Source organism: Meira miltonrushii (assembly GCF_003144205.1).
Source record: "Meira miltonrushii strain MCA 3882 unplaced genomic scaffold FA14scaffold_8, whole genome shotgun sequence".
NCBI classification, from domain to species: domain Eukaryota; kingdom Fungi; phylum Basidiomycota; class Exobasidiomycetes; order Exobasidiales; family Brachybasidiaceae; genus Meira; species Meira miltonrushii.
The window spans coordinates 39,383-59,777 of NW_020289950.1; the positions used below are offsets into that span (position 1 = coordinate 39,383).

The 20,395-nt window shown below is 42.1% G+C and overlaps 13 protein-coding genes across 13 annotated transcripts; 5 read left to right on the plus strand and 8 right to left on the minus strand.

Annotated features, from left to right (window-relative positions):
* Positions 1–24: 24 nt before the first annotated feature.
* Positions 25–1,653, minus strand: FA14DRAFT_95166 (uncharacterized protein). The gene has a single exon (XM_025503115.1). It carries the CDS (start codon positions 1,480–1,482, stop codon positions 43–45), a length of 1,440 nt encoding a protein of 479 aa, XP_025351696.1. The 5' UTR covers positions 1,483–1,653; the 3' UTR covers positions 25–42.
* Positions 1,654–1,825: 172 nt separating this feature from the next.
* FA14DRAFT_128241 (uncharacterized protein) lies at positions 1,826–3,094 on the minus strand (the record flags this gene model as incomplete). Its single annotated transcript, XM_025496841.1, has 1 exon — positions 1,826–3,094. The coding sequence occupies one exon, from the start codon at positions 3,092–3,094 to the stop codon at positions 1,826–1,828; it is 1,269 nt and encodes a 422-aa protein (XP_025351697.1).
* Positions 3,095–3,299: 205 nt separating this feature from the next.
* FA14DRAFT_95242 (putative amidohydrolase) lies at positions 3,300–4,454 on the plus strand. The gene has a single exon (XM_025503116.1). It carries the CDS (start codon positions 3,462–3,464, stop codon positions 4,389–4,391), a length of 930 nt encoding a protein of 309 aa, XP_025351698.1. The 5' UTR covers positions 3,300–3,461; the 3' UTR covers positions 4,392–4,454.
* FA14DRAFT_95243 (xylose isomerase-like protein) lies at positions 4,455–5,747 on the minus strand. Its single transcript, XM_025503117.1, has one exon. It carries the CDS (start codon positions 5,424–5,426, stop codon positions 4,518–4,520), a length of 909 nt encoding a protein of 302 aa, XP_025351699.1. The 5' UTR covers positions 5,427–5,747; the 3' UTR covers positions 4,455–4,517.
* Positions 5,748–6,104: 357 nt separating this feature from the next.
* FA14DRAFT_158768 (uncharacterized protein) lies at positions 6,105–6,494 on the plus strand (the record flags this gene model as incomplete). Its single annotated transcript, XM_025497992.1, has 1 exon — positions 6,105–6,494. One exon carries the CDS (start codon positions 6,105–6,107, stop codon positions 6,492–6,494), a length of 390 nt encoding a protein of 129 aa, XP_025351700.1.
* A 739-nt stretch (positions 6,495–7,233) lies between these two features.
* On the minus strand, positions 7,234–8,685 carry FA14DRAFT_151566 (C6 transcription factor; the record flags this gene model as incomplete). The annotated part of the gene is made up of 1 exon (XM_025497479.1): positions 7,234–8,685. The coding sequence occupies one exon, from the start codon at positions 8,683–8,685 to the stop codon at positions 7,234–7,236; it is 1,452 nt and encodes a 483-aa protein (XP_025351701.1).
* Positions 8,686–9,103: 418 nt separating this feature from the next.
* On the minus strand, positions 9,104–10,466 carry FA14DRAFT_95357 (uncharacterized protein). The gene has a single exon (XM_025503121.1). The coding sequence runs from the start codon at positions 10,266–10,268 to the stop codon at positions 9,321–9,323; it is 948 nt and encodes a 315-aa protein (XP_025351702.1). The 5' UTR covers positions 10,269–10,466; the 3' UTR covers positions 9,104–9,320.
* On the plus strand, positions 10,377–12,681 carry FA14DRAFT_95261 (uncharacterized protein). The gene has a single exon (XM_025503118.1). The coding sequence runs from the start codon at positions 10,484–10,486 to the stop codon at positions 12,596–12,598; it is 2,115 nt and encodes a 704-aa protein (XP_025351703.1). The 5' UTR covers positions 10,377–10,483; the 3' UTR covers positions 12,599–12,681.
* An 83-nt stretch (positions 12,682–12,764) lies between these two features.
* FA14DRAFT_128303 (uncharacterized protein) lies at positions 12,765–13,787 on the minus strand (the record flags this gene model as incomplete). Its single annotated transcript, XM_025496845.1, has 1 exon — positions 12,765–13,787. One exon carries the CDS (start codon positions 13,785–13,787, stop codon positions 12,765–12,767), a length of 1,023 nt encoding a protein of 340 aa, XP_025351704.1.
* A 311-nt stretch (positions 13,788–14,098) lies between these two features.
* Positions 14,099–14,581, minus strand: FA14DRAFT_128251 (uncharacterized protein; the record flags this gene model as incomplete). Its single annotated transcript, XM_025496842.1, has 1 exon — positions 14,099–14,581. The coding sequence occupies one exon, from the start codon at positions 14,579–14,581 to the stop codon at positions 14,099–14,101; it is 483 nt and encodes a 160-aa protein (XP_025351705.1).
* Positions 14,582–15,676: 1,095 nt separating this feature from the next.
* On the minus strand, positions 15,677–16,710 carry FA14DRAFT_95294 (uncharacterized protein). Its single transcript, XM_025503120.1, has 2 exons — positions 16,295–16,710; positions 15,677–16,230 (listed from the first exon to the last, which is right to left on the minus strand). Exons 1-2 carry the CDS (start codon positions 16,315–16,317, stop codon positions 16,038–16,040), a joined length of 216 nt encoding a protein of 71 aa, XP_025351706.1. The 5' UTR covers positions 16,318–16,710; the 3' UTR covers positions 15,677–16,037.
* FA14DRAFT_95740 (uncharacterized protein) lies at positions 16,620–18,059 on the plus strand. Its single transcript, XM_025503122.1, has 2 exons — positions 16,620–16,830; positions 16,897–18,059. The coding sequence occupies exon 2, from the start codon at positions 17,104–17,106 to the stop codon at positions 17,800–17,802; it is 699 nt and encodes a 232-aa protein (XP_025351707.1). The 5' UTR covers positions 16,620–16,830; positions 16,897–17,103; the 3' UTR covers positions 17,803–18,059.
* A 363-nt stretch (positions 18,060–18,422) lies between these two features.
* On the plus strand, positions 18,423–19,253 carry FA14DRAFT_166140 (aquaporin-like protein; the record flags this gene model as incomplete). The annotated part of the gene is made up of 2 exons (XM_025500004.1): positions 18,423–18,446; positions 18,567–19,253. 2 exons carry the CDS (start codon positions 18,423–18,425, stop codon positions 19,251–19,253), a joined length of 711 nt encoding a protein of 236 aa, XP_025351708.1.
* Between the last annotated feature and the right edge of the window lie 1,142 nt (positions 19,254–20,395).

The window sequence follows — 20,395 nt, forward strand, 5'->3', positions numbered from 1 at the left end:
ATATTAATTGATGGCATTCTACAAAACAAACCCCTTTTTCTATCACTTCCCACGTGCTGTTGGATTCCATTTTGTGTAATTGGTAAATTGTCGGAAATGTGCATAAATGGCCATATGCGAATTGAAAACGTAATAAAATGAAGTCAAAAATCCAAACAAGATCACACTAAACGGTTTAGTGAAATGGGAACGATTGCGCATGACGATGCACATCGTTAAGAATAAACAAATCAGATTAATACCCAAAGCCCACATGGCTAAGTGATATCCACCAAAATTCTTGAAGAAAGTTTGAACACCTTCGGTAAAAATATTTGTACAAATACCCGAAACCAATAACCAGAACAATTGAGTGTTGATATAAAAATAAATTTCACGGTAAACCAATAACTGCAACAAACCAACCCGTGATCGCCATCCATTATCATCACTGTATGCACCACGTGTACAAGCAGGAATGAAATGTCTCATGGCGACTTGCGTCCAACCTTGTGACCAACGAAGGCGCTGTTTTGTAAATGCTTGCATGGTTTCGGGGGCCTGTTCGTAGGACAAAACATGCAGGTCATACTCGATACGTGCTCCGGAAATGATGGCGCGCATGGAAGAATCGATATCTTCTGTCAACATGTGACCTTGCATTCCAAGAGTTTTGAGCAGAGAGGCGTTCCAATGACCATTACTTCCTCCAAAGAATCCGTACCGTTGTACTTCTGCACGACCACTATGCATAACACCGTAAATCATGTCAAATTCCACACCGATCATCCTCGTTAGCCAAGTGGATGTATGGTTGTATGTACAACAACGACCTTGAATGATGTCCACTTCACCGGTCAAGAAGCGTTTGGCAACCCAACGTAAAGCAGTTGGTTCGGGAAAGTGATCAGTGTCATACACAGTAATGATCTTGCCACGAGAAGGTAAAGTTAGGAAATAATTGATATTCTCGGCTTTACTGCGAGAATTTGGCACGCTGATCACGCGAACGTTGTCATATTGATTTTCCAATCCGGCCAATTCTGCTTCGATTCCTGGAATGGGTTTTGGCGTGTTGTAGACGACATTGATCGTCAATTTATCCGCTGGATAATCAATTTTTGTTAATGCATAACGAACTTGACGCATGATGATATCTTGTTCGTTGGGTAAATAAGCCACCAAGATAACATCGATTTCTGGCCATTCTTCTCCTGGATTTAATTTCCAGCCTTCTTTATCCATTCTGCGTTTATCCCTTCTAGCCTTGATCGCAGGCCGAATGGATTGCATAGCTTCCGTTGAAACTGATAACGAAGTCAAAGTTTGTAATCCAACCAAAGTGAACCAAATAATCTCATGAACCAAGGCAGGCATAAGAGGATAAATGAAGAAACTGAATAAGCAATAGCAAATAAGCAAGATCATTGGTGTCCATTCCGTTATCCATGCTGACATTCGACCGAATACGCCGGACAAACCGCTGAATTGAGAGGACACCATTATTGAGGGCGGGGTGGGATGATTGAGGGGATATGGTTAAGAAAGAAGAAAGAGAGATGGCAAGATGGTTTAGAGTGATTCACATCTCCACACAATCATCAAGCGATATCGACAATCTCATGCATCGCTTTTGAGCAATGGACATATCCGTCTCAAAGGGAAATTGAATCGAATCTCAGATCAAAGCCACTACCATAATTCACGCTAAAATCATCCCAAATGAAACAAGATCCATTACCGCTTTCGGATAAAGAAAAGAGGATACGCGCGCAAGGCCTGGCCAAGCACCTGCAGTTTGATTCATCTTGCTGAATGCGGTAATTGTGCAAGCGCGCGCTTATGCTCACTGTTGTTGTTGTTTGCTGCTTTCTTTCCACTTCTTCCATTCATCCCAAATCTGCTTACGATACCTTTCATCAGATGCAACTTTACCTCCAATAACGGCAATCGTAATGGCTGCCTCGAGTGTTAGATCATGTGCTTCTTGTGTTTTAGCTGCATTGGCAAAGCCAGGCGTATGATTTTTATCAGTGGCAGGATTCTTGAGTGGGATAGAATATTGTGCATGCAAAGCTGGCAAAGCATACGTTATATCCCCAAAATCAGTCGATGCAAAAAATGCTTGCTTTGTCACTTTCTTGGCGAATCTTTGATTCGCAATTGCTCGAAAGGTATCCCCCAAAGATGCATTATTGGCAACATCCTTGTACGGATCGGCAACTCGGATATCTGCTTTGCATCCCGTTGCCAGGGCCGCTGCTTCGAAACAGTTTTGAACTCTCTTTGTAAGGGTATCGCATTCGTTCGCAGTTGGCGCACGAACATTAAACATCAGATCACAAGCTGCTGGAATAACGTTGGATGCCCATGATTTATCGCCTTGAATAATTCCATGCACTCGATGATCAGGTTTAATTTGTTGACGTAAGGCACTGATGTTCATATACGATAAGACTGCTGCATCCTGAGCGTTCGTGCCTTCCCAAGGAACAGCCCCTGCATGTGCTCCATGACCAGTATAATGAACCAATAGATCTGCCTTTGCTAACATAATTCCGACCGAATCAAGGGAAGCTGGATGAACCATTAAGCATGTATCCATCCCTTCATATGCTCCTTTGGCGAGCAATCGAATCTTTCCACCTTGCATTTCTTCAGCAGGCGTTCCTAATAAAACCACTTTTCCAGCGATATTATGCTTTTGCAAGGCATTTGCTAGAGCAAGACTGGCTCCCACACCTGCAATGGCGATTAAATTGTGTCCGCATGCATGTCCAATGCCAGGTAAAGCGTCCAACTCCGATTGGAATCCAATCGTTGGAAGATCCTCCGTAATCCCTTCTGGACGATGAACAAACTCCGCTCTGAATGCTGTCTCCATCCCGTAAGCATGTGGTGTAACTTTCCATCCATTTTTACCTTGCAAGTATGAGACGAACAAATCGTGCGTTTCCTTTTCTTGCCAACCCAATTCCGGCTTTGACCACATGGAAAGAGAGAGTTTACGCAGCTCACCATCGATTGATTTGATCGTGGCTGCAATCGTATCTCCCATTTCTTTACTGGATTGTGCCGTCTTTGTAGCTTCGTCACTGATTGGATCCCATTGCATCTGTTGATTCACTTCTTCATATCCGGGTAATGGTTCACAGGCGCAACAGCATGCGGTTGCAGATGCATTATGTGGAATATTTTGATAATTCACTGATTCTTTTTCCTGCCTCTTATCGGGCTTTTGCCTAAATGGAGAAAATGCTGAAAGACAACCCATCTTGAGAGAGTGATGATGATGATGATATCTGTGCAAAAGTGAATACGGGGAAAGAAGTAACCCCCCTTTAGCCGTACGCGTGGGCGTTGTGCAGAATTCGGCCGTTGATCAGCGATAAATCCGAAAACAGAATGATGGAAATCGTTGCGGGGTAAAGTCAGAGCCAACGATTTGTTTACCTTTCCGTCATCTATTCCACATTGCAATCATGGCAAAGTCAATCGTCGCCGCTCTACAGATAGGGCCGGACCCAAAAGGGAAAGCAGCAACTGTTCAAAACATTCTTTCGTTCGAAGAACAGATTACGAAATCAGGAGCAAAGCTTGTAGTGATGCCGGAAGCTTTACTTGGTGGTTATCCAAAAGGCGAAGGATTTGGAACACGACTTGGCTATCGAACACAAGAAGGACGTAATGCATTTGCGGAGTATTTCAATAATGCGATCGATTTAGATGGGCCAGAATTGATCGAATTGACCGGTTTGAGTACATGTACTTCTGCGACGTTGGTACTTGGCATAATCGAACGTGCAGGATCATCTTTATTTTGCACGGCAATCTTCATTGAACCAAAGCAAGGCGTTGTAGCAAAACATCGCAAGCTAATGCCAACCGGATCAGAGCGTTTGATTTGGTCACAAGGAGATGGTTCAACTATGCCAGTGATCGAAAGTCAAGCAGGCAAGATTGGTGCGGCAATTTGCTGGGGAAATCATATGCCGCTGTTCCGTACTGCAATGTATGGCAAGGGGTTGGAGATATGGTGCGCTCCTACAGTTGATGAGCGTGAAATCTGGCAAAGTACAATGAGACATATAGCACATGAAGGTCGTTGTTTCGTCATCAGCGCTTGCCAAGTACAGCCTTCTCCTAACAGCCTCGGTCGTACTGTAGAGAACTGGGATGGGGAACGACCATTAATTGCGGGAGGAAGTGTAATCATTGGACCTTTAGGAGATATTCTGGCCGGACCTCTAAAGAACGACACCGGTCTCATTTTTACCGAAATCGATACAGCTGATATAGTAGGAGCAAGGTACGATTTCGACGTTGTTGGACATTATTCCAGGCCAGACGTATTCAAACTTTCGGTGAATGATAGAGCATGCTCGGCTGTAGAGTATTCTGCAACGCAATAAATAATTCTTCTGACGATGTAAAGTATGACATGATTTAATATGGACTGATGGTTGATCTTATGAGACTAATGGGAGATGCGTTCTCAGACGCTCCTGGTGCCTCTCATCGTTCCCAGAATAGAATTATCAGTGAGACTCCTGTATCAAAGGCAAGATCGTTTCGGCCGTCCTCTTCACTATGTGGGTATAGGATGTTTCCGATAAAACTCCAGAAGCATGTTCTTGCAAAAATTGAAGTTCTTCATCGCTGACACTGATTGGCGAGCGTTCCAATTGTCCGCCCATCTCGGTCCAGCGGCTGGAAGGTGTGCGATCGATCGGTGGGCAGGCTTCCATTGCTAGAGCTCCCGTATATCCTACATCTTTCAGAGCGGTGATGATCTTTTTCCAATCTAAACGTCCATCTCCTGGTGCTGAACGATTATTATCGCCAAGATGAACGTCAAATAGATATTTACCGCATTTTTCAATCGCTTCAAACATGTTTGTTTCTTCGATATTGAGGTGGAATGTATCAATTGCAATTCCGCAATTATTTTCTTGGATTGCTTCCACCAGTGCAATTGCTTCATCTACTCGATTAATAAAGTATGTTTCAAATCGATTGATAGGCTCAATCGCAATCTTTATGCTTTTTGTTTGTGCAAATTTACAAACTTCTTTGATCGATTCAACTGCCCATTTCCATTCTTCTTCAACGCTTGCAGAAGGTTTAATCTTTCCTCCTATTGATGGTGTGATTGTGACAATTTTACCACCTAAATCAGCTGACATTTGAACGATTTGTTTTTGATATGCAATCGTATTTGCTCTTTGGACGGGATCAGGAGTCAAAAGATCACGTTCAGCACGCATGATCGTTACCGTTCCCCAACACTGCATCCCATACTTCTTTAATGAAGCAAGCGTTTGTTCGATTGGATATTTTTCTGGTTCGCCGGCTAATTCGATGCTTGTATATCCATACTTACTTGCCCTTGCCAGCGTTTCTTCAAGTGACTCTGGTCGCATCCAAGTATGTGTGCAGAGGTGCATTGTTACTGCTTATTTGTGTAGGATGGTGTATGAAGGAAAGAAAGTTGGGGCGAGAGTGTATACGTTCCAAACAAAGCACAGCCCTTCACCTTCTAAGGTCACGAGCTAGCGTTACGGCGCCGAGGCAGAGACTTTGAGGATATCAAGGTCAGCCGACATAAAGAGACATTGCACAATCAAAATAATCAGCACAAAAGTGACAATGTTCTAATTCTGACTTACTCGCTGTTCTTTGTTGAACGAATAGATCTGGCAGTGATCTATATACAAGACCATGAGCACGTACTGTGGGGAGAATTGACAAATTTCCCCAGATTCTTTTTTAGCGTATGTGCTTCTCATCGTTCACGGAAAGCCGTGTCAAAGTTTAAACCATCAGGTAACCACATGCATGACACTATCACCGACGCCAAGCTAAAGTTCCTACGGATAGGACATATGTCCGCCTTTGCTGTGGATGTGTAAGCCGCAACGTCAGTATGATGTTGTCAAGGTAGTCAAACTGGGATAATCATGCTTTTGCCAAGCACGTTCGGACGTCCGGAGTGATAAGCCATTCAAATGTAAACAGACACAATCATGTGGAGAAGATTGTTCAGAAAGGCAAATAAAGTGGGACATTTCTGACTTTGTGACTCTTCTCTTTCACATCCAAACCACACTCGCACGCACATAGCTATGCTTTTTCAAAACATTTTAATCGGTCTTTCTTTGACTATTGCCGCTACGGCAGCTCCTTCTGCTAAATCAGGCTCACAATTATTCTCTTACGCCTTGTCTGATTGCACTGTAGAATTAGGAATTGTGAGAGATTTACCAAACGATGGCGTCCAAGGAACACCATGTCAAACATTCAAGGCTTTATATCGTACTGACGATACAAGATATCGTAATTTGGCTCAATCTGTAAAAACTATCAATATTCAATCAGGCTGCACTGCTTACGTTTATAGTGGTCCATATTGCCCAGACAATCAAGTTACTCTCAAAGTTGATGGTTTGACTTCAGGCGAACAATGTCATGAACTCGAAGATTTAGCCGAAAGTGTCAAGGTTGTCTGCCATTAAACATTTCAAGCATCCGCTAATAGCCACTTCATAGCCAAAAACTTTTTCTTACCACATTACGAAAAGAGTACCTTCTATAGTCTTCCCAATTAATCTTGTCAATCCAGCTTTACTTTGTGAAAGGGAAGCGTGTTCACATTGGTAGTATGCATTGCCTGGCCCGCTTAGCCTTTAGACTGTGTACATTGACTCAATTCAGCTCGTAAGACGGGAGAAGAAGGAACAATATGATAAGCAATCGTATTCCAATGATGACAAGGGAAACCGTTTTCATAGTTATGAATCTCATCAAGTATGGCTAAAATTAAGCCTTCTGACGATATCTGCTCTTCCAAGTGATTATGAATCATGGACTGAGAATCTTTTGCGCTGCGCTACTCACTTTAGCATGCTGCAGTGGGAGTATTGCAAAGCACATCAAAAAGGTCAAGAGCTCTTTTATGTTCTTTTTCTAATAACTGTGACTGTCTCATCGCTGATATTTGTGCTTCCATAGTTTCCCTAATGACTTGATGCCCACTTTCAATGCCAGTAGAATGCGATACCATTTGACTCAGACGTTTACCGCGGATCTCACTTATACTGCTTCTCCTTTCAAATCATGACTCTAAACACGATCGTTCTCCATGGCACACACTTAACGCGTTCTATTTCACAATTCGCCGCGGAGATGAAAAGATGGTTCTATGATAAACATATGATCTATGGAAAAAGAAAGCTTTTTATAAGCAGCATTTGATCAACTCATTTCCGGCGGCGGATTACGTGCACGAATTTGATGTCCATATCGATAAAAAGCGTAAGGGATAGGGGTACAAAGAACTCCAATACAGCCAAGAAGAGTCAAAGTCCAATGAACGCCTAAATTTGAATACATTGGAGTTGCAACAACGACCATTCCACTTGCCATTAAATAACGAGATAATGTTAAGCTGACCAAAGCAGATGCTGCCAAACCTTCAAAGACGTCAATCAAGTACAAGTAAGAAGATACAAAGATACCTTGAACTGCAAATCCAAACATGACAGATGCAAGCAAAGGTGACCAGAACGAAATCGTTGGAAAGGCTGTCCAGCCCATCCAGAAAAGACTAATTGCGAAACAAGGAGCAGCAAGCATAGCGTACCATAACCGCTCCTCTGGAGGTGCTGAAGTTTCGCCAGCTTGAATGGCTTGATCGTTCTTTTGCTTGTACTTCTTATAAATCCATGGACAGATGGCAAGAGCGACAAGAAAACCGACATTCATACCAAGAAACATTAATCCAACAAAACCTTGACTCATGTTATATGTATCCCCAAAGATGAATGTATATCCCGATAAGAATCCAAACAAGACGGCATATACGATGGAAAGGTAAATGCTCCAAAAGACAACGACGTATTGTGAGAATAAAAGGATAAACGGTCTTGCAAAGTTACGTTTGAGTCTCGTTTTCAAGTCGGGAGAATGCAAAGTTGACTCAGCAGTGAAGCGTAAATCTCCGGTGCAACGGCGAAAATGATACGCCCTTCGTTCAAGTAGTGTGGGCATGTATGTTTCTGGGCAGAACAAGGCAATCAGTAAGGTTATCAAAGCAGCCATGATCAATGTGATCCATTCTACCCATCGCCATGAGAGAACGCCTGTATACCCAATGTAAGACCCAACCAAAGGAGCCAGAAACGGGCCGAGAAATGATAAACAAGCCATGACTGGAAACACATAAGCTCGATCTACCGGATTCCACATGTCACTTGTGCTTCCACCAAAAGTTGTTAAAGGCGTACTACCAAAGAATCCCGAAAAAGCTCGGAAAACGATTTGAGCACCTATGTTGGGAGAAAGGGCAGAAGCCATTACAAAAACCATGAATAAAACTAAAGAAAATAGATAAGTCTGTAATCGTCCAATCGTTTCGGATAAGGGTCCACTGCATAGTGCACCCAAACCAAAAGCAGCCAAGAATACTGCGGTTGCTAAAGATTCTGTAACGTCACTTACGCCAAATTCCATCTTTGCTTGTTTCATCACTGCTGAATCAATTGCAGAAGACCATGCTACCAAGAATCCAGTAAGGCCTACGATTGCTGTTGTTTTCCGTTTCTCAGCTGTTGACCATTCTTTTGGGTTCAGGTTACTGATATCGCTACCTTGCTTTACGATAAATCGAGCAGATTTGCCGTCTTTCCTATCATCAGTATCTTCCATTCCAACGCCTATGCCCAAAAGAGTTTCTTTGAAGTTTGAATTTTGGTTTCCTGAACTTTCTCCCGAAAATAGATCTGCGATTGCTGTTTGCCAGTCCACACCCATCTCTGGCACTTCTTTGCCGGCATATAAGCTTTTAAGCAAAGCCACATCTCGTTCGACGTCCTTCTTGATCTGTCTATATTGAAAAATGGCGGCCATTTTGAGTTGATGAACGGCACCAATGCAGGAATTTGTCAATTATCATTACCTCTATTTATATCATGACGAGATATTATCTTTTCGTCAATGGTGTAATATATGCGGTTATACTTTTGCGGTTAACGTTTGTTATCCGCGCCTAGCATTCGTTTTTTTACCACTTACCGCATCTCTTTGCGTAGAGATTCACAGCGCGGATAACTTTTCCTTATTAGCTCAGCGGACCTTTTTGTAACTACCCGATAAAAGTTAAAGTATGATGAACTTGCTTTGCCGCATCTATTGCGATCTCACTCGATGATCAGCTGAACAAAGGGAGTATTGTAACACAAATCTTTCCGAGACTCGGTCAGTCAGATCACAGATTACATTATTGACCCTTGAATTTGTCATTAGGACTTGTTTACACGTCTGGCGAGAAAATGTAGCAAGTCTCATATCACAAGCTCAGCTTTCCAGTTTTTTTCTTCGTTGTTGGTCGAATTGATCTTTAGCCTAGCAAAATACTGATTAGGATCTTCTTCCTCCATTTTTTCTAGCGATTTTTGAACTTCTTTTGCTGCTTCTTCATTATTCATATTTGAATTTTCTTCCGGCATTAATTCGTGGAAGAACAAGTTACCACAACCCAAATTGTCAATGACTGCTGGTATGAAACCTACTTCCATATAGGAAGATTCGATTCCATACATGAAGCAAGTAGAATACTCTAATCCGAGCCACCTAGATGCTAATACGTGTTCCAAACGATGATGTTCGGGTGGATCGTTGACATCACCTTCCATTTCCACCCAAAATTCGTCTGATTTTCCCAAAGTAAATTCTTCTACCTCTTTATCCAGAATACCGCCAACATCTTGCCCTTCTTTTTTGTATTTTCGTAATAATCTCCCTTTACAATCGTATTCATCGATGTAAAAGAATTTTCCCCAAACACAATCCGGATCGTCTGCGATGACGACATATGGATCTCTGCACCATCTTTCCTCCCCCTCCTGAATTACAACTTCTTTGCTTCTATGATCAACAGAATAGGGAACAAATTGCGTACGATAGTTACGATTAGGCAAGCTTGAACCTTGTCTATTTTCTCTGCTGAACTCTTTTCCTACCTTTGCTGCTGATTCCATTTCAGGTAAGAAGAAATCCATTTCGTCGTGCAAAAGGTCGTATAATTGTTTGTCCGATAAAGGCTTACCCCTCGGATTAGGATTTTTGTATGGATAAAAGTTAAATTCATCATAAAAATACTCGTGGCCATCACTTATGCCTTCGAAACCAAATTTATGTATGACCTTTTCTTCATATGCTTTCCGTTCTTCTGTTTTTTCTCTTTGATCTCCATCTCCGAACGGTACTGTGATGATGATCGGTACTATCATTATAAACGCTTAATGTGTGGTCGATTGTCATAGGAGCGTCAACCATCGATCTCTCTACCTTGCGTGCCAGAATAAAGAGTGCGATTTGAAAGGTGGTTGATGTTGTCTGAGTGATACTATGTACATACTCATCAGTTTGTAGTGTACCATAGGCTAGGACCCCTAAAATCATTCTGTCAATATCGACTCTCGACATTTAATATTTAGCGCGAGTCATGTCTTTTCACTTCTTCCTTCACCTCCTTCACATTCATTTCAATGGACCAATTTCAAAGGTGACATCCCCTCTACCCTGCATGGGACCGGAACGAAAGCGAAAAAAAGTCCATACTCGTAGCAGAGGTGGATGTTTGACATGCAAAGAAAGAAAGGTAAAATGTGATGAAGGAAAGCCAACATGTCAAAGATGTACGATAGAAGGAAGAGAGTGTCAAGGATACGTACCGATTGGTGATCAAATTGGTTCGCAGTCAGCATCCCAACAGCCATATCTTCCATCTTTGACGGCTTTCGCTCCGCCCAATCCTATAAACGCAGTACAGCACCCGAACCACATGCCGATCGATTTGATGTCTAATGTACAACGTCAAATTGATAACGATAAACAGATCTCAACGTTCGATAGCTTGCTCTCAAATATGTGGAGTGATGCATTGAACGCAGATTCTTCCATCGACTGGAATTGGATGAACGTTGATCCGATGAGAACGTCAAGAGAATTTGTTGATAATGCACACTTTCCGACAATGACCCATCCACAAAATAGATCGTTTGGTGCAGGCGAGTCTGTCCAGGTTACAGCTTCACCTTCGAAACACAAAATTCTCGGCAAGGAGGATAACCTTCAAAGCAGGTTGGAGGCGTTATGCACAACACAAGCTCAATGGATAGGGTTAACACACTTTTTCAATCATGTAGCACAATGTTTTCACATCATTCCGGCAGAAGCAAATCGATGGAGATTGGTTTTCGGAATGCTTTCACTGCAAAGCGATGTCGTCTTTCGCTTAGTAGTAGCTGTCGGTCTTGCATCCGTTTCGCATCATAGTGACACAAATTATCGAGCAGTAGAACATGCACATATGACATATTCATTACGTATATGGCACCGACTTGTACAAGAAGAAAAAGAAGAAAGGAGCCAAGGCATTTCTGCAACAAACTCAACTTCAGAGCGTACACTGGAGATTCTAGCTGTTGCCGTCCTTGTTGGTCATTTCGAACAGTTTGATTCCGGTCTCGCAAATGAAAGTAACGATTGCCTTCTTGCTGCGTTGGATTTGATCGATGCGATTCTACAAGCGCAAGCTTCTAGGATGGAGTATGGCGATGTGGATACGAATGTTGGTTCATCCTTTCGATTTCTAACAAGAGTGTTGTTATGGTGGGAAACTTTTTCACGAACCATGGGACCGGCGTCCGGATTACCTTTCGAGAAGTTGCAAAACATTTTTGCGAATGTTAGAAAGTGGGAGGAGGATGTGAATGAATCCATGATTGATTCAACACAATGTGCGACTGGTTGGCCATTGGATTTATTGGAAGTGGTTGCAAGAATAACAAAGGTAGAGACGGAGATCAAATCAATCCAATGCATCAACAAACATAAGGATTGTAGATGGTTTTCGAAAAGGTTGCGATTTGATCGTAGTGCATGTATGGTTGAAGGAGACGCAAAGCATGTTGAGTATTTGCTATCAGAAGCTCGAGCGGCTGAATCGCAGATTCGAAGTTGTAGACCAAAAACGATAATACAGGATACTGTGGCAGCTGCAGAATTACGATTCATCCTATTTGAACTTTTACAAGCAGGTGCACTTGTCTATTTTGCCCGGGTTGTTTCCGGTAGACTAGAAGCGGCATCCACAGAGATCCAAGCAATTTTGCGATTCTTACATTCACCTGCAGAAGTACAAACACCATCTGCAGAACCTTTGAAGGGTAAAGATGGTTCCACACCGGCTGAAACGGAGCATTTTAGTAAAAATGGTGGTACTGCAGCTTCATCATCAACTCGTGATCCAAATACGAGACATGGAATTCCGGAATGGAATAATCTTTGGGCCGCTGATGGTCACGCTCTTTGGGCATATTTGCAAGCAACAATTGCAGCAAGTGTTGATCAACAAGCGAAATGCAGAAGGATGATTAAAACATTTGACGAAATTGCAAAATGCGGAGCGATCCATGTCTTTTTGGAATTAGTAGAGGAGATTTGGTTACGTGGTAGGCAAGATGATACGGGAGAAAGTATCACATCTTATCGTCTAGATGAGATTTTCAGAAATGTTATCGCTCAAAGAAGGTGGAAGCAACTGTTGATATTTTGAGCAGGAACATGTATATTATAAGCACTTTGCAAAATACACAGCTATACCATCGTGTCAGAGCGGAATTGTGTATGTTACAGCTTTAGAATTCCGCAAAGGAAGTCTGAAATGATTCGAATTGCCTGCACGCTTATCCAGTTTCAGATTCGCAGGCAACTGTCATTCGTCACAATGAGACTGAGAACTGATCTAGCACATGTTTGACGCACAGATCTGCCATTGCTTGTCTAGCCTCATTTGTTGCACTTCCGATGTGCGGCAAAATCAAAACACGATCACGACAAGATTCTTGTAGTAAAGGATGTTCTGATGAAATATTTGGTTCTCCCTCTAAAACATCCAAGCCTGCTCCTGCAATTTGACCACTTTCCAACGCTTGTGCCAGGGCTATAGTATCGACAATCGGACCTCGTGCAGTGTTGATTAAGTATGCTGATCTTTTCATGCTTGACAAGAATTTTTCGTCAATCAAATGTTTGGTAGATGGGTTGAGGCTGGTAAGAGTAATGACCACATCGGATTCCTTGGCAAGCTGCTGCAAATCTGGTACATTGCGAATCTCAATATCGGAGCTGGCCGAAGCTCTCTCCCTCAGTCGGCTAAAATCGGGCGACTGAATGTCAAACGGCTTCGGTTTTGATGTTGTGTACAATATCCGTCCCGGTTGAAACATAAGCATAAGAGAAGCAACGGTTTGAGCAATGTTTCCAAATCCAACAAATCCAATCGTTTTACCACGTAAAGAAGGACCACAAAATGCCAAAGGTGACCAAGGATGCTTAGACCATTGACCTTGTTGAACGATTCGAGAGGCATATGAAAGGTTGCGCATAGCTGCCAAAGTTAACAACAAAGTTAAATCAGCAACTGCATCGTCCAAGACATCAGGGGTTGTACCAAGTTTAATTGAACGTTTCTGTATTGCGTTGGTATCGATATGATCTGTTCCCACGCTCATCGTACTAACAACTTGTAGCTTCTTTCCTGCTTCAATCATTTCCTCAGATAGAGGTTCGGTTAGTGTGACAATGATTGCATTTGCATTTGTGATATTGCTTCTAATCCATTCTTTTGGAGCGGGTCCGTCCTCTGATCGTCGAATGATCTGAATTAAGCCCTTCTCCTCTGCATTTTTGAGAAGTGTGCTCGGTATGTCTCTACACAGCAAGATTGTAGGGACGTTTGACATGTTTGGGACAAAGATGATTGAGGAGAAACAAGACCAACACTCACTCCACTTCAACGCCGCTTGATCGCGTGCGTCCCCTAGCGCAGCACCACGAGTCAATTTACCATTCATCGTCAACGCGGGGCGCATACATTCAAGATTAACAATACTATCGAAGAACACACCCAAGAGTCACACATGAATCGGATGACAGTCTTATACAATGAGTTAATATGATTATATATAACAATCCCATTCATAGAAGCAATCCTTCAGGGTCGCCATGCGAGGACTAAAGGATGTTCAGTCTATTCTACATCTGTTGCATGCACTCAACACAGCCGCAGACCCTTGGAACGGTACCCGTGGCGACGCTTTTGATGTTGTATACAGTTATCTCTTCGTGAAAAGGAGGCATGACAGCCTTGATAGGAGCATCGATGTGGTGGCAGCTCTTTATGGATACGACAATGCCTGCGTGCATGTGCAATTGAACTGAAATGCTTATTGCATCCTACGTATGGGCATAGATGACGAACCGGTCCAACATTTGATTTTCGTTCACATGCGTTTGTGCTATGTGATGGTTGCCTTTGTTCTGAGCTTTTTCTGTCGTCATTTTTTGGAGAAAGTGAAATGGAAGCAGATCTGTAAAGGCTATTCTCCGTTGTACTTGCTGTAAAAGTATTTTGCTGTGGTGGTGTATAGAATGACGACAGATTATGTGTACTCTCCACTTGTGTGGGAGATACGCAAAGGTCATCATGCTGACACCGCAATGCATTCACTTGAAGATGCTCGCTTTGATCAACCATCAGGCCAAGGGTGTTGGGGAATATCAATTGGTGGGAAGGGTCATCCATGTTGGTGCTGAGCATACATTCTAGATCTTGCAAGAAAAGCGAGAAAGGATACAAAGATTCAGGCGGTAGCGGTAAGGTAGAGGTGAGGTCATTTGATTCTGATGCTGCTCCTATCTGCGAATTAAGAGCATCAGTCTGCCCAGCTTGTTCATGTGATGGAGGTATGTCTGACTGAATGTGAGACTTTGGATCGGAAACGAAACCGAATGATGGCAGATCAGACAGATCTTGTGTACCTCTATCACTGTCCACTATATTGGTCCAGATGTTTGGCTGGATCCCAGTACTGTACTCGGCTTTGTTTTCGTTCGATCTTTGTTCATAGCCGTAAAGAAGATTGCAGAAAAGAAATTGCGAATTCATATTTATTGTAAGGTGACAAGTGCTTGCGATTTATTCAGTTTCGCTTGCGTTCTTGTGATAGTAGCGAAGCATCTATGACGATGTTATGAATCTCAGGAGACGTGACTTTCGTTTTGACGACTAGATGCCTTTTGAGCGTGTCGAGCTTTAATTTGAGGCTTAAGGAGAAATTTATAATCTGATGGAACGGATTGGTTCAATTTATTTTTACCTTCATCTTGTTCAGTCATCTATTGTCTAGAAGCTACTAGTACCTGCAATGAAAAACCTCTTGCAAGCGAATCATGTTCGCCCCTTATGTTACTCTTCCGTTACGATTCTAGAAGCGTTCTGAATGCAGAATCAGTTCAGTCCATGTACAAGATACCCATTTAACATATTTCAAAGCGAGACCTTTGAAAGCCAATTTGAAATACGAATCACCCCATCAAACCAGATGAACGTACGGTTCAGCAGAAATGACATCTTACTAGTCCCCAACGAACCAGCCCATTACGATGATTATCCGGCTTATTGGGAGGACCTGGACAATTTTAAAATATTTCTCCACAACGAATTTCTGCATCATTCTTGCTCACCTTTTCTGTACTTGATCGGTCTGTCACAATGCATGGACTCAATGTCTGGAAGCGGAATGTATCAACATACTGATTACGTAGGTGGCTGTGTTTGAACAATAGCCTTAGACTTGAGCGATATGCAAGCCCCTTCCGCTTCCACGCTTGTCTCGCACAAGGCTACCTTCGCTGATAATAGCTATAATCCGAATGAAAGGGAACGAAGCTTTGATCTATAAACACAAGATACAGAGTGATTAGATTGAATGGGTGCTCAAGATAATATGTGGCGGCCTTAGCCGGAATGGAGCCAGCTAAACACACAACCTTCGGCATCCCATTAGACACTCAGTACCGACGGGATGCTCCGAGGTCCCTTTTCTCACTCATTTCAGTAAATATTACTTATATATGTATTCAGGATAAAGAGATTCACAAAGGATGTACTGTAATAAAAGGTCTTGAAACATTTTCACTCATGGGGCAACCTAATTTTTTGCCTTCTCTTTATTGATTTCAGCAGAAGCACTGTTCTTTTGCTCATCAATTTTTTCGCTTAAAGCATCCTTTGCAGCTTCTGCACGGGTTCCCAAGGAGGCGTTGGAGTCCTTTGCGACCTCTTTGTTAGCTTCCTTTGATGCTGTTGACGAGTACTCAGACACGGAGTCTTTGACGTAGTTGCTAGTAATAATCAAAAAGAAACAGTAAGTACATTGTATTGCACTGAATTTTGTTTCTTACCTACGCTGTGTTTTTCAATGATTCCATTTTGAAAGATGGTATTTTTAGAAGTGGGGTAGAGAAATGATGAGAATATACGTCACCCAGAAAAACATTCAAAGAAACATGTTCTTTTTATACCATAACGTGAATCTCTTATCTCCTTATATCTGCTCGTCATATCTTTGTTGGAAGTCTCAAGTCATGACGCACCGATATGCCTGCTCCTTATTCTATCCGCTTCTTTCAGTTCTAGCCAAATTTGCTTGATGCCATCTATGATTCAAGTCTCCATCCGTGCAGCATTGCAAATTCACATTACAATCCACATGAGAGCCCAGATCGTCGGCTCGGATAAAGTTACTATCTAGGAAAGTACATGTTTGTGGCGGTGCCTTTTTTCTCCCTTCTCATGACGTCATCATTTTCCAAGTAGAGGGTTCTTTATCTAGTGGTTCTTTTACGCGTATGCACAAAACACTTTTTGTGAAAGGTAAACTGACAAATGTCAATTCTTTAAATGATTTGCAGTGTGCAGAAAGAGTAACGAAAGCAGGAAATGTGAGCATGGCAGAACGGAAGCTTTTAAGTCTACAATTGAAGTCTCACTAACTGCATGCCCCTTAGGAAGGAAAATTCTACGACCCGAGCCGGGAGGATATTGGAAGACTTGCATAGAATGAAGCAAGCTTCTGTTTGCAGATTGCTAACAAACAATATCTTTTTTGATCATAATCAAATGTAAACAAGCAGAATTATATATGAATTAAACATAATCGCTCATTGCAACTCCATACCATATCCCACATTCCAAGCTCTGCCATCAACTTTGAAATGACCCGCAGTGCTTTTCGTATCCCGGCTTTAGTGACAAGCTTTGTCGCGGTCGTATTGCTCGTATTGACCACCGTCAGCACACCCACGACATATCACAAAAGTACCCCTTTTGATGTTGTTCGCGCTCATAGCTTGAATGGAGCTGTCGACTTGACTTCAGACAATCAAAGTGGTTTGGATCGAGCTCGGTTTGGATTATGGGGCTACTGTACGGAAGCATTGAATTCTGATCGATTCAGTGAATGTACAAGACCATTGAACTACATGTACACCGCCGAATTTTCTACAGGCAAGGCTGGTAAAAATGACTCTTCAAAGACGGCAAGCGTCAAGTCTAGCTATACACGGGGCTTACTTACGGCAGCAGTTGCTTTAATTGCCTCCGTAATTGCATTTGCTTTATCGTTTGCTCCGTCATTGATTGTGGAATTGGTTGCTTCAGTCGTCTATTTGATCGCAACATTAATCACTTTGGCAGCTTTTATCGTTCAGGTTGTTTTTTATGTCTACATTCGCCATCAACTACACGAGGTAGCAACAGGTTCAGTCGTTTATCCGGGGCCAGCATTTTATTTCACCTTGATTTCAATTCCTCTCTTGTTCTTTTCGGCTTTGACAGTCTGTTGTGGATATCGAAAAGGACGCAAGGATCAAAGTTTGGACAGCGTCAACAACAAAGCTGCCGTAGAAGTATAGACAGCGTGTAATTTACTGAAACGATCTCCCACCCGCTCAACAACCGAACTTTTTATCAATTTCCCCTATACCAGCTCTCATTCCTAGATAGTCCGTGTATCATGATTTTAAGATACCAATCTCACTGTCATGTGATTATCGAATGTTTAAAGGTTTTATCATGCCATGATTGAAAAGGTCTTCTGTTTGTGCTTTCGTTCATATCCGGCAAACTTTTTTGTTGGGTCCCGCAAAATGATTTCTTTCATCATGCTAATGCATGCAGAACCCTGTCCTAAAGAGTGGCTGTGTTATCTATCCTGCATACGCTAAACCATACAGAGACTTTCCTTAGCTCGACCAATAAGTTTTGCCCCTTGGAAAACGATATCATTGTTGAGGGGCAAGCATGACCCTTTTCACCGTAGCTTCATGGAGATGCAAAATTGATGACGATAGTCATTTCTGTACCAAGCTGAATAACGTAGCCCCTTCATACATCTTTTTATCGTGATTGATTTTCATTTATAAAACTCAAATACCAGCACGTAGAATCATAATAGCTTGTTCCTTAGAATAAAATTGGATCTCTGTCTTATTATTCGATCTCAACACTTCACGAACGATGTCCCATTCCAAAAATGATGTGGAAATGGCATCGCCAAGTAATATTGCTAAGACACCGTCAGCTATCCGACTGCATATCTCCACAGCGTTGGGAGAATTGATTGGAACGACGATATTCCTCTTTCTAGCGGAAGGTGCAGCAAAGACAGCTAAATTAGGACGATCTGCATCGCACCTTGGATGGAACGACTGTTCTGGTGATTGCAACATCGTTTGGTCTAAGTCTTACGGTGACTGCATGGGCATTCTTTCGTATTACTGGAGGTTTGTTTAATCCTGCAATCACGTTGGCTCTTTGGCTTGTTGGTGTTTTAACTTCCATTCGTGCTGTTGTTTTGGCTATCGTACAAATTTTAGGTGGAACTATAGCAGCTGCTTTAGTTCTTGCTTTAACACCAGGCAATCACGGAGTGGATACAGTAAATAATTCTCTTACGGACGTCAGTATCGCACAAGGGTTCTTCTTGGAAATGTTAGGAACAGCAATTCTAGTTTTTGTTGTATTATTGTTGGCTGTTGAAAAACATAGAGCAACTTTTATTGCACCTGTTGGAATTGGTTTAGCTTTGTTTGCTATCCATCTATTCCTTTTACCATGGACAGGTTGTGCTGTTAATCCTTCAAGAGCTTTTGGTCCTGCCGTCATTTCTGGTCACTTTCCAGGTATCCATTGGATATATTGGATCGCACCACTTTCTGGTTCAATTTCGGCCGTCATCTATTTTGAAATTCTCAAGGCTTTCGAATATAATCATGCAGTCATGGCTATCGATAGCGAGAAAGAAATGTCGAAAATCTCTCCAATATACGTTCGTATTCGCAATCGTATCCGTTCTATGCTCTAAGACAATATTTTCACCCCAGCAGATTAAGTCTATCCCCTTTATAAATTTGAAATTCAATCAATCCTCTAACCTGTCAATTGTATTTATTAGCGTAATTGAAAACAATTTTCACACTAAATCAAAAGGTCCAGACTTTTTCCTTAGCCGAATTGTTTCCGACTGATAAGAGTCCTGACACTAGTGTCGTTCCAAACGGACCGAAGGCCATGCGACCGTCAATGATATTGGTATGTAGGTTGAGTGTATGATGACGTCATTGATCTTTTTAGTGATCATACGAAGAATAGTGCGCGCTAGAATTGCCTCACCAGGCAGAGCACATGGAGAGAATTGCATGCAAGATGTCTTGTATTCGGATTCGGCCAACGAAAAAAAAGTTCCCTAGGAACAACAAATGCTCAAGAAGCGAAATATAGGGTCTTTTACGGCAGCTTTGAAAACCAACAAAAGGTCTAGACCACAAAAAGCAATCGATCACAGCCACCATAGCACGCTAAATGTACATACGTAGTTCAAAAACAAGAATTCTAGTGGATTTATTCGCTTGAGAAAGTGGAGAATAAGGTTTTTTAAAGTTACGGTTGCAGCACTTTACGGTACTTTCTTCTTGCCGAGAGAGCTCCTCTGACTCTGGAAACTTCCAGATAGGTGAATAGTCGGCTTTTTTGATACATCTTTCAAGGATTCGAATTTTTGCATCAACTTTTTCAGAGGAGAACAAATCGTTGGGGAAAATCAACAGGATTGGGCTTGAATTTGCTTTTGAGAAGAAGATATATATAGAGCGATCTTGTTGGAGAACAATGGCCACTCCTTCTCCCCATCGAACACAGAGTTTGTTCTTAAGCGTGTAAGGCGCTCATTCCTTTTTTTTGAATAGGGACGCCTTCACATCGTATAGTTATACAAGTTGACTTTGTATTGCGGACAACCAGATCATCCGAGTCAGTGTTTCTGCCACTGGGGGCATGGACTCAGCCTGCAAAACTCGACGGTATTTTTGCCAAAACAATTAATGTCAATTAGCAAAAATGATCAGATTTCAACATCATCATCAAAACCAATTTATACAAAAATACCCACAACACAAACAGTAGAATCCAAGCCGATATGGCAACGTCGATTGAATGCAAAAAGAAAGC